Raw genomic sequence first — 12,923 nt, forward strand, 5'->3', positions numbered from 1 at the left:
GCTGCAGAATGGATGTTGTGTTAGCAGGCATGAAAACAACATTAATCTCATTGTATATCTCTATTGGAGCGCTTGAGTGACCAGGTGCATTGTCAACAAGCAGTAATATTTTGAAAGGAATCTTTTTTTCTAAGCAGTAGGTCTGATCAGTGGGCTTAAAATATCTAGTAAACCATATTGTAAACAGATGTGCTGTCATTTGGGCTTTGTTGTTCCATTTCTAGAGTACAGGCAGAGTAGATTTAGCGTAGTTCTTAAGGGCCCTAGCTAGGATTTTTGGAAAGGTAAATGAAGATTGGCTTCAATTTAATGTCACCAGCTGCATTAGCTCCCAACAGGAGAAGCTTTGAAGCTCTGAAGACAGGCACTGACTTCTCCTGTCTAGCTATGAAAGTCCTAGATAGCGTCTTCTTCCAATACAGGACTGTTTCATTTACATTGAAAAATCTGTGCTTTAGTGTAGCCTCTTTCATTAATTATCTTAGCTAGATCTTCTGTATAACCTCCTGCAGTTTCTACGTTAGCACTTCCGGCTTGCTTCATCTTGTAATTTTATGTTATAGAGTCGGCTTCTTTCCTTAAACCTCATGAACCAACCACTGCTAGGTTCAGACTTTTCTTCTGCAGTTTCCTCACGTCTCTCAGCCTTCAGAGAATTAAGGGGAGTTAGGGCCTTGCTGTGGATTAGGCTTTGGCTTAAGGGAATGTTGTGGCTGGTTTGATCTTCTATCCAAACCAATAAAACTTTCTCCATATCAGCAATAAGGCTCTTTTGCTTTCTTATCATTTGTGTGTTCACTGGAGTAGTGCTTTTAATTTCCTTTAAGAACTTCTCCTTTGCATTCACCACTTGGCAAGCTCTTGGCACAAGAGGCCTAGGTTTCAGCCTGTCTTGGCTTTCAACATGCCTTCCTCACTAAGCTTAATCATTTCTAGCTTTTGATTTAAAGTGAGAGATGTGACTCTTCCTTTCACTTGAAGCCCTTTGTGGGGCTGTTAACTGGCCTACTTTCAATATTGTTGTGTCTCAGGGAATAGGGAGACCTGAGGAGAGGGAAAGAGGCAGGGGAACACCAGTTGATAGAGCAGTCAGAACACACATTTATCAATTAAGTTCACCATCTGTTATGGATGTGGTTCATGGCGCCCCAAAACAACAATAGTAACATAAAATATCATTGATCACAGATCACCATAACAAATGTAATAATAATGAAGTTTGAAATATTGCAAAAATTAACCAAAATGTAACACAGAAACATGAAGTGAGTAAATGCTGTTGGAAAAATGGCGCCAATAGATTTGCTTGACACAGAGTTGCCACAGACCTTCAGTTTGTAAAAGACACAGTACCTATCGGTGAAGCACAATAAATTAAATGCAATAAAACAAATTGTGCTTGTCCCCAAATTTCTCACCATAGTATACAATGCCTTCTGTGATTCTTCTCCAGCCTACATCTTAGCCTTTAATTCCATGTGCTCTGCTCTTTCATGTTTCTGTTTACCACTTGCTACTCTTTTGAGAATTCTATTCCTCACCCTTCTTTGCCTGGGGAACTCCTGTTCATTCTTCGGGACTCAGTTCATGTAGCCTTCTGTTGGGGGAAGCCTTCCCTGATACTCACCCTTCCCTCCCCCACCTGTCAGATTTAATTGCCTTTCCTTTATGTTGCCATAGAGTCTTACAATAGCACTTATACTATAACTTTCTATTTACAAGTTTCTTCCCTACCACCTGCTGAGCTCATTGAAGGAAGGCAGAACTATGTATTAGGTTTTGTAAGTTCTGCTTTGTTCCAAAAAGAATTTGTGGTGAGGACATTATTTTCTTTGTACCTTCTCCATGTAGTATCTGATAGGCTATAGGTATCTCCATCTAAAAAAAAGAAAAAGTTGTTTGGGGAAGGAGAAAGAGCAGAGTAATTCTGATGGGTTTTTCTCTCCTTTCTATTTTTTAGGTTACCAAAAGGGATGAAGACTCTTCCCTGATGCAGCTAAAGGAGGAATTTCGGAGTTATGAGGCTTTACGCAGAGAACATGATGCCCAAATTGTTCATATTGCTATGGAAGCAGGACTCCGTATTTCACCTGAGCAGTGGTCTTCACTTCTGTATGGTGACTTGGCGCATAAATCACACATGCAGTCTATCATTGATAAGGTTTGTGAAATTAGAGACGCTGATTTTATATCATTCTGCTACATTGGAGAGTATTTGAATCTTTTGAAGGGAGTAAAGAGACAACCAATTGGAGAGTCCTGTTTTTACATATAAGACTGTTATAAATATCTTTCTTTTTTATTATTTTCTAACTTTTAAAATAAACTAAGGGGGGCAACAGGGAAGCAAATACAGGATGTTAGCATAAAAGCAGCCTGGCTAACCAAGTCTGTCATTTATCTATATTCTGACACCAGTTAGCTAATAAATAAGTTTTCTAAGTGTCTAATGATGAATTTCATAGGGCAGATTCTGAGGTGAAAATTTAATTCATCATTGATACTCCTACTATGGAATCTGAAGACACTTGAAAACCTATTCAGTATGTTGACTAAATGAAAGCATTTGAATATAGACAGGTCATAAAAACCAGAGTAAAAACCATTCTGTTTTCTTTTTATGTTAGCTGCAGTCTCCAGAATCATTTGCAAAGAGTGTTCAGGAATTGACAATTGTTTTGCAACGAACAGGTGACCCAGCTAACTTAAATAGACTGAGGCCTCATTTAGAGCTTCTTGCAAACATAGACCCTAATCCAGGTATGCGACAAAATAATTGCTTATACTTTTTCTACCTTTGAGGTAAATAACACAAGAGACTTACTGCTAACAAATTCTTTTCGTCATCCCATCCCCTTGGTGGACTATGCAGATGCTGTTTCACCAACTTGGGAGCAGCTAGAAAATGCAATGGTAGCTGTTAAAACAGTGGTTCATGGCCTTGTGGACTTCATACAAAATTATAGTAGAAAAGGCCATGAGACACCTCAGGTAAGCACATTTATTGCACTTCTGACTGCTCTTAAATTTTTAACAGGGCATCCTGAACATCTTAACAAGCTGTTTGGTTAATGGACTCCTTATGTGACTCCACTCTCACATAAGTTTTTATTGTCTCTCTTCTTTTGAGAGAAACCCAAGTTTTAGTGCACCTGATAAATAATTCATAGTACAGCAGCAGTTGGAGGCATATCTTGAATATGAGTTTACTGCAGGTTTTTTTGACCAACTCTATAGATCTGATTCCTTCCAAATATTTTGTCTAATTTTCTTCTAATGTGGGGAAATTGTCACTTTTTTCTCCTTTGCTGCCATACCAATGAATTCATGTTTGTATATGTGTGGAAGTAAATAAATAAGTATTTTCAGTGTCCTTTGAAGGAGTTATTTAAGGTAAAATCCTTCATTCTAGTAATAACGTCCATTTATTAAATCACTATGAGCCAGTCCCTATGTTCAGTATTTTACATATATTATTTCTAATCATCACAGCCACCTGTAAGATAATTGCTGTTCCCAAGCTGAAGTTTAAAGAGGTTAAATAACATATGTAAGGTCATGGTGGCAGTAAGTGACAGAACTGGTATCAAATCTACTCCAAAGTAATCTTTCCACTCTTCTGTCCTTATTCTATTAGAAGACATTATAATGTTCAAATCTTAACTGAAAGATGAATGTTTTATATTTATTAAGGTCATAGAAATAACAATGACATCTTAGATTTTGATGCAAATTATAGCAGTTATGATGATGTTTTTATATTTTGCCTCATTATTTGTATGAACTTAGCTCCAAGCCTTAGAAGAAAGGTGTACTCTCAAATTGACAAATAAATTAGTATTTCTTAATTTTTAACTTCTGGGGTAAGTTGTATTCTCCCTTTTCCTGAGAACATTTAAGTGGACAAAGCTTCTGGCTTTTTTAGTGCTTTTTGAAATTGGTTGCTTGATTTGGGTATCATAATTTTGAGACAGCAATGAATTGATGAGAAAATCTTTTATTTTCGTGGGCATTTTGTTGCCTGACAAATAAGTAACATAACATTTGAACCAGTTCCAGATAATCCTCAGAATGAATATCTAAAATGCCAGCTCAGGGTTATGCCACATAACTCATAACAGGAAACAATGCAGTGGTAGTTGTGTCAGCACAAGAATTACTTATCTAACATGAAAAAGAATTAAAGGTGTAATAAAATTCTGGAGTCCCAAGAGTGAGTGACAACTGGAATCTTCACTTTTCCAAACATTGATTTTCTTTTCGTAGCCTCAGCCAAACAGCAAATATAAGACTAGCATGTGCCGAGATTTGCGACAGCAAGGAGGGTGTCCACGAGGAACAAATTGTACTTTTGCCCATTCTCAGGAAGAGCTTGAAAAGTAAGTTAGGAGAACTCTTTTATTTGGGATTAATTTTTGGTCATTATGAAAGTGTTATATAGAGTCTTAAAGTTTGTGATGAGTTTCAAAGATGCAATCAAGTTTGCATTGTGGAAGTCTTTAGATTGAAAAATAACCTTTTCTTTTGAAACCACACCTTGTTGCTTCTGGCAGCATGGTTAACATAATAAGTGATTTAGAACCTTATTCAGCTGTCATATTTTAGACCATTGTATATCTGGAATCCATGTTTCTGCTAAACACCTGTGCAGAATGAAAGTATTCTTATGTTCACTTTTACTTGCTCAGGTTCCATTGAAGGTAACAACTGAGTCCCAGGTAAAATGGTAAAGCAGATACATTTTCTTTTTATGGTTTTTGGTCTTTTTAACATTCTTTTTTCTGTCTTCTTTTCCCTTTCTCTTGTCCTATGGGTAATCCCTTTTTCTATGTCCATTTACCCCAGACATAAAAGTAAATGGATATAAGCTGTAATATGTGTTGTCCAAGTTTTTGTTATTTTGTTTTTTAACCAAAACATTCATCATTGAGATCTCACCAAAAATTGATTCCAGCCTTTCTACTGAATAACTGGTCTTTATATCAACTCTTAATGGACATCTCTCTTGTTTTTAGACATTTTAAACCCGATTTGAGCTAATTTTCTCCTATTATACATCTTCTCATGTGTACATCTTCTATCTGCTATCCCTAAGTGTACCCTGTCCAGCCAGTTATTCTTTTTCAGGGGCATCCCCCCAGTATTTCATACTAAACCAGGTTCCTCTTTTTCCTGCTTATCAAAATTATAATTAACTTATGGAGTCTGTCTTGGGGGTTGACAAACTTTTCTGTAGAGATGCAGTTAGTGAATGTTTTCAGCTTGGTGAACCATTCATTGATCTCAGTCAACCCACTCTACTCTGCCACTGTAGCAAAAAAGCCACCATAGACAATGCATAAAATGGGCATGGCTTTAAACTTTATTTACAAAAACAAGCAACTTTGACCCATAGGTGATAGTTTGCTGACCCCTGATCTATTTATTGAATGTTTGCCTTACTGAAGTGTAAGGTCCATGGACTATATATCCATCTTGTTTATTATTGTCTCCTCTTTTCAGTGGCTAGCACTGGGCCCTGCACATAATGAGCTCTACAGCAACAGCAGTGTGATAGAAGATAAATGTGTGTGCATTAAAAAGAAGAGCAGAAACATGCTTCCCTTCTTACTATCCCCCTGCTTCTCCCAGACTGGAAGATCCCAGAGAGGCTGCAGGAGTCTTAAGAAAAAAAGGGTGCTGTTTGCATCTAGTCTAGGCAGTTCTATATGATGTATACAGAGTTTTACATCAAGATGATTTTTTAGACTCGAGATATTTTGAGCTTGTCCATACCTGAAGTAGAGCTTTTTAGTTAAAATAGAGCTTTTTAGGGGACCTTGCTTGGGAGCACTTAAAAAAGAGAAGAAACTGTGTGATTTCATACTCCACTCACAACTGGTGCCCACCTGAAAATCCATTTTACCTCTTACACCTTCAAATTGGCTTCCTGCTCTCCATCTCCAGTTCCTACTTCAGAACTTTATTATTTCTTGCCTGAGCTTATATTGGTAGCAGTAAAAATAATAATAGCCAAATTAATCAGTCAAATTTTGTGCCAGGTGCAATGTTTAATGTTTCACGTGTTTACCCAATTTGTCTATTCTACTGCTATGTGGCTTTTTTTTACTTAATTAATTGATTAATTTATATATTTATTTTTGGCTGTGTCGGGTCTTCACTGCTGCACGCGGACTTTCTCTAGTTGTGGCGAGCGGGAGCTACTCTTTGTTGCAGTGCATGTGCTTCTCATTGTGGTGCCTTCTCGTTGCAGAGCATGGGTTCTAGGTGCACGGGCTTCAGTAGTTGTGGCTCATGGGCTTCGTTGCTCCGCAGCATGTGGGGTCTTCCTGGACCGGGGCTCGAACCCATGTCCCTGCGTTGGCAGGTGGATTCTTAACCACTGCGCCACCAGGGAAGTCCTGCTATGTAGCTTTTTACATGCATCTCCCTATGTCTCAACCAAGATTTTCTTTCACAAATACAGGTTTAATCATGTCCATCTTCTGCTTTAAATTCTTAATTGGTTCCTCAGTATATCACTGGTTCTGGGCCCAATCTTGCTTTCCAGCCTTATTCCACCTTTTTCATTCTTTATTTTTTTAACGTACATCCAGTTTACTACTATATGAATTCTTTCACTCTTCTTTCCCTTATACATGTTGTTCACTATATCATATGCTTTCCTCTTCTCTGTTTGGAGAGCTCCTGTTCCTGATTATACTCAGATATCATCTTCTGTCTGAAAACTTCCCTGACTTCCCAGGCAGTGTTAGTTGCTTTCTTCACTGTGCTGCCATAGTACTCTATACCTGGTAACTTTATAACTACCAGTTCTCTCACTGTATTGCAATTATTTATTTACTGGTGTGTATTTTCACTAGACTTCGTTTATTTTATGGGTTATTCATCTTTATATTTTCTGCACTTAACAGGTATTTGACATGTAAACTCAGGATATTTATGTTGAAAGAGCAAATAATCTATAGTTCATATTTCCAACCAGCTTCACACTCTCTGTTGCTGTTAAATAAAAGAAGAAGAAGAAGAAGGAAAAACAGGGTAATACAAAGCATTAAGGAAGTGGAAGATGTCATTATCTCGTTGGTTAAAAAAATGCATGTTGCTACCCAGCTCTGGACTTTTTGAGGGCGGAGCCTTTATCTTAGCTCCCATAATGTACCAGGAGGAATTCAGCAAATGTTTGTTTAACTTAAATAAATTTTATCCCAGCCTGCTTTCTCTACTATACATATCTCTAACCAAACAAATGCCCAGAATCTCTCTTAAGAATATTTGTGTGAATATATTTTAGAATTTAGGGTATTGGAATCCTATTCCCAAAAATTGCTGCATTCTGGAGAGTATCAAAAGCCTGAGGTCAACCAGCTCAAGAAATATTTTTAAAAATGGTTGTTAAGTGCTAGGTACTATTTGAGGTACTTCTAGTGGGGAAAGAAGAACAGTAAACATGTAAACGGACAATTTCAGTTACTAATAAAATGCTGTAAAGAAAGTCTGAGGTGGAAACAAGCTTGGCATGTTCAGGAACTAGAAAGAAGACGAGTGTGCCTGGAGAATGAGAAAAATGGCAAAAGATAATGTTGTAGAGATTAGGTGAGGGCCAGACCATATTGGCTTGGTGGACATTGGCAAGGAGTTTGCATTTTATTTTGGAAGCCATTATAGGGTTTTATTCAAATGGAACAATGAGATTTTAATTTTGTCTTAGAAATGTCACTCTAGTGTCTGCATGATGTAGACCAGTTAAACTGCTGCAGTGGTCCAGGCATGAGATTAGTAGCTTGGTCCTAGGACTATAGTAATTGAGATGATGAAAAGTAGCCAGATTTGTGATATATTTTGGAAGTAGAGCTGATAGGACTGATAGATCGAATGTGGGGTATAAAGAAAAGAGAAGATCAAGGATGACTCCAAGGTTTGGGGCCTGCATAACTAAGTAATATCTTTTACGGAGATAGGAAATGCTTGGGGGTAGAAAATCAGTACTCTTGGCCATGTGAAGTTTAAGGATTACTCCACATTCATGAGGCAGATATTTATGGAACACCTAACATGTACCAAGCATTGTGCTGAAGATAGAGAGATGAATAAGGAACGCAGAATTCTTGCTCTCATGGGGCTTACATTGTAATAGAGAAGATCAACATAAACCAAATAAATAGAAAACATAATATCTGGTGCTGATTGGCACTACGAAGAAAAATAACAAGGTAAGGAGAAGGAGATTGGGAAAGGGGAGATATTTTAGATAAGATTGTCTGGGAAGGGATCCCAGAGGATATGACATTTAAGCAGACACCTGAATGAAGTGATGATGCACTAGAGAAGAAAAGATAATTACAGGAGTGAAATCTTTGAGAAGGCAAATGGGCTTGGGACCTGGGGTGCAAGTGGAAAGATTGGCCTTAGTTAGGAATAGGAACTCTTCACGTATTTTAGGTGGAGTGTGTAGTTACAGAAGCAGGAAGGTTGGCGGGATTGGTGATGGAAAGATAATTAATTCTCCTCTGGTGTCATCTGTTTTCTCTGTGAAGTGGGAGGCAGTATCATCAGCTGTGGCGGGGCTCTGGGGAATGGAAGAGAGGAGGATGTTAGAGATGGGAAAGTGAATTTAGTAGAGAAGTGTATTAATGTAGTGCTTGGCCATTTTAAATACTTGATCATGATTTTGAAGACAGTTTAGTCAGCATGATTGCATGATTTTTCTCTAGCAACATTCACGTACTTGAGCAGACACAGAATAAGAGAATAAGTAACAGATTGGATTGGGGTTTTACCAGGTGAGTTCAACAGGGTAATTGGACCAAGGGAATTAAAGGTATTTATAAGGGAGGAATTAATGGTAGATAATGGATTCTAAGCTGGGTAAGGCAGGGAGCCAATACTTGAGGGATCTCATGGATGACTTTAAAAGAATAGGAGGGGCTTCCCTGGTGGCGCAGTGGTTGAGAGTCCACCTGCCGATGCAGGGGACGTGGGTTCGTGCCCCGGTCCAGGAGGATCCCGCGTGCCGCGGAGCGGCTGGGCCCGTGAGCCATGGCTGCTGAGCCTGCGCGTCCGGAGCCTGTGCTCCGCAATGGGGGAGGCCGCAGCGGTGAGAGGCCCGCGTACCGCAAAAAAAAAAAAGAATAGGAGGTAATTGGCTTTTTTCAACTGTGAGGTCCAGATTCCAAGCCTAAGTCTTTAGCTGCCTAGATGCCAGGAGTCCAGTATGTATCCCTGTTTGTCCCTTACTTTACCTTACTCCTCTCTTTTAAGAGACTCACAATTAAAACTTTATTTTTTGCCTGCCCAAGCAATCTTAAGGAAATTTGAAATTTATCCTTTGAGAATGGAAAGCAAGGAGCAGCTGGGCATTTTGTGCAAGAACCTTTGAAGTGAAGAATGAAGATGAAGAGCAGGTTTCAGAGTAACTTGTTGAGGAAAGCACTGGCCCCTCCATGCCACCAAACTGCCTTTCTAAAATATAGGTCTGCTCATAACCCTCATTCTTCAAGAAGTAATCATTGGTTCCTCAGATCTATAAGATGACATATATAAGCTGGCCATAACCTATGGTTTTTTTGAACTTCATGTTCTATCACTCCACCTTTAGCCAGGCTGATCTGGGAATACTTGTCTTTACTGAGCTTTGCTGCTTCTGTCAGTGTGTGTGTATGAATGAGATGGGGAGAATTGAATAATGAAGCTGTTTATAGATACTGGAGGACTAAAAGGGAAACTGTTGTGAAGGCATTGCTCATCACTAACACTGTTTATATCTAATTACCATATGTTTGGTTATATATAACATTAATATCAGATTAATTTAGGTATATGTAATTATGAACCTATATGTGTGTAGTCTTTCTATTCATATAACATAGTTCACCACTTTAAAATATTGGAGGGAACACTAACTAGGACTACATTGTAATGAAATTTTTGTTGTATGACTGGAAATAAATTTTCTTAAATGGAATCAGAGATCAGGTTGCTTCATATATTAGAGTATTATATCTGACCACCATAAATAAAACCCTGAATTTAATATCAGAAAATATCTTTAATCCAAATACTTTTTACTTTGGTCATAAACTAATCTGAAAAGTAGAATACTAAATTTCTATATTTTGGTGTAATGTTTAAGAATGAGTTTTGTTTTTTTTTTAATCTCTTTAAAATTATATGATGTCTTAACAATTTGGTAACAACAGAATTCTTTCAACTCTTGCATACCTTTTCATTCTACATTCCCAAATAAATTTGGTATGGTTACTTTCATTTTTATATAGTGTACTTTCTATTCCAATTATACAAAATTTTCAAGAAGATCTCTTCCCACTCTCAAAATAGTTTTTTGAATACATTTGTACTTTTCTTGCTACATTAATTATGTGTCTCCATACATAAGTATTGTGTGTACATATATATATTGTATATGGCAGATACATTTTCATGTGATGGCTATCATAGCAGAGTTTGATGTAGACTGTATTTGATATTTAGCTGAAGAAACTTTTTTTTTTAACATCTTTATTGGAGTATAATTGCTTTACAATGGTGTGTTAGTTTCTGAAGAAACCTGTTTTTCAAAGTTGTTCTTCCTTTTAACATTTTTTCCTATTGCTCCCTCCCTTTTTTTTTTTTACTTAGGGTAAGATTTAGTGAAATATTTACTGATATGTTTATTGTTTTTGAAACAGGTATCGATTAAGGAACAAAAAGATCAATGCAACTGTAAGAACGTTTCCTCTTCTAAATAAAGTTGGTGTAAACAACACTGTCACAACCACAGCCGGAAATGTCATTTCTGTCATAGGAAGTACTGAAACAACGGGGAAAATTGTTCCAAGTACAAACGGAATTTCAAATGCAGAAAACAGTGTTTCCCAGCTAATTCCTCGTAGTACTGACAGTACATTAAGAGCTCTGGAGACTGTGAAGAAAGTGGGGAAGGTTGGCACTAATGGTCAGAATGCTGCTGGGCCTTCTGCAGAGTCTGTAACTGAAAAGTAAGTATTAGGTAAAAATGTTTAACATGAGTAATTTAGCCTTTTTATAAGTACCTGAGTATTTTTATTTATCCTGAGGAAAAGCAGTTAATCAGAATTTTTATGCAGAATGTTTCATGTAGTAGAAAAAGCACTAAATACCAAAAAAGTTGAGTTCTAGTCCTGGATCTGCAATTGAATAGCTGTGACCTTGGAAATTCACTTCAACTCTGGGTTTTGTTTTCTTCAACTGTAAACTGAAGAGGTTGGACCAGAATTCAGTTTTTCTCACCTTATTTCCTTGAACTTTAGGATTGAGTCCATAGAGGTGCCAAAAAGGAACTAAGTAGAAACCTAAGCAGGTGAGATGCTTGAGCCTCCAGCCCGTTTCAATTAGAACAGTTCCACTTTATGCTCTGTAATGATGTGTAGTTGTTAAGAGGGAAATCTTTAAAGCCAAACTCTGGGTTCAAATTCTGGCTCAGTGTTTCCCAGCTGTTTGATCTTAGGCCGGTTACTTAATCTGTTTTCCTCAGTTTACTTATCCATAAAATTGGTATAATAATACTACCTGCTTCATATGTTGGTTGTGAGGATTAAATGAGTTAATACTGCAATGTGCTTTGAATAGTGCCTGCCACATAGCACTCACTAAGTATCTGCGGCTGTTATTATAACTACCATTATTATTATTACCATTATTGTTGTTTTGGGGTTTCAGCATAAGATTTAATTTGGCGGAAAGGTTTTGGTACTTTAAGAAAAAAGTTTTGGGCTTCCCTGGTGGCGCAGTGGTTGAGAGTCCGCCTGCCAATGCAGCGGACACGGGTTCGTGCTCCGGTCTGGGAAGATCCCACATGGTGTGGAGCGGCTGGGCCCATGAGCCATGGCCACTGAGGCTGTGCGTCCAGAGCCTGTGCTCTGCAACGGGAGAGGCCGCAACGGGAGAGGCCGCAACAGTGAGAGGCCCCCCCCAAAAAAGAGTTTGGCTTTATTCATCAATAGGTTTAAAAAAAAAAAAGAAAAATGTTTTAAAACTTCCCGATTATCTGAAAAGTTACTTCCACCTCTGATATCTCAGGCTTTTGTATTCTTTTAAGCCTCTTAAAATCTGAGCTAAAGCATGTTTAGATTGTTGCCCATAAATAGTCTGTCAGTGTCTATTATATACCTTTTGGGGAAAAAGCGTTATGCTAGGCACACAGTAAATTGCTAGGGATTTCAAATAATAAATGGATAGGTAGACATTTATATTCTTTATTTCTGCAATTAGCATGTGATAGGGAAATTTGTTTATCAGAGGATCCTTATAATCTTCCCTCAGAGAGATCTTCGAAGAGATAAATCAGAGAACATTGTCTAATTTAGCAAATGTTATTTACACACTAATACTGAGCTCTGATTTTGGCACTCTTGAAAATACATGAGAGTGCTGCAACTGAGACCTAACACAGCCCAAAAAAATAAAGAAAATTTTAAAAATAAATAAAGAAAAAGAAAAAAGAAAATACATGAGATGTAAAAGATATCTGTGCATTTAAGAAACTTATGAAGACATAGTTGGGGAGACAGCATTTACATAAATGAAGCAATATTGGGGTTGGATTAAAGGATAGGAAAATTTTATATTGCTGGGTGAAATATGGTAAGATTTAGATAGGTAGGTTGGCACCAGATTATGGAGGTCTTGTGTTAAATATATTTAGAAAATGAGCTTTTGAAGGGTTTTGGCAAGGTAAAGTTGTAAAACCATTTTATATTCATATGGTGAAATGTTACTCAGCCATTAAAGAATAAGGTACTAGTACATACTACAATATGGATGAACCTTGAAAACATTATATTAAGTGAAAGAAGCTAGATACAAAAGCCAAATATTGTAGAATTCCATTTATGTGAATGTCCAGAATGGGCAAATCCATAGAAGACAGAAAGTAGATGAATAGT

At 37.5% G+C, this 12,923-nt stretch overlaps 1 protein-coding gene and 1 non-coding gene across 5 annotated transcripts in view; both read left to right on the top strand.

Annotated features, from left to right (window-relative positions):
- The window catches only part of RC3H2 (ring finger and CCCH-type domains 2), a 58,450-nt gene that overhangs the window by 24,404 nt on the left and 21,123 nt on the right, over nt 1-12,923 (top strand). For all 4 annotated transcript variants that reach the window (XM_060300470.1, XM_030858741.2, XM_030858744.2 and 1 more), the window contains exons 6-10: nt 1,961-2,161; nt 2,628-2,760; nt 2,873-2,991; nt 4,267-4,379; nt 10,689-10,997. In XM_060300470.1, the coding sequence (XP_060156453.1) occupies nt 1,961-2,161; nt 2,628-2,760; nt 2,873-2,991; nt 4,267-4,379; nt 10,689-10,997 (875 nt within the window). The remainder of the gene's footprint in view (nt 1-1,960; nt 2,162-2,627; nt 2,761-2,872; nt 2,992-4,266; nt 4,380-10,688; nt 10,998-12,923) is intronic.
- Nucleotides 2,428-2,538, top strand: LOC115854691 (small nucleolar RNA SNORD90). The gene has a single exon (XR_004040095.1). It is a non-coding gene; the product is annotated as a small nucleolar RNA SNORD90 (small nucleolar RNA).

Source organism: Globicephala melas, chromosome 6 (genome assembly GCF_963455315.2).
Source record: "Globicephala melas chromosome 6, mGloMel1.2, whole genome shotgun sequence".
Classification (NCBI taxonomy): domain Eukaryota; kingdom Metazoa; phylum Chordata; class Mammalia; order Artiodactyla; family Delphinidae; genus Globicephala; species Globicephala melas.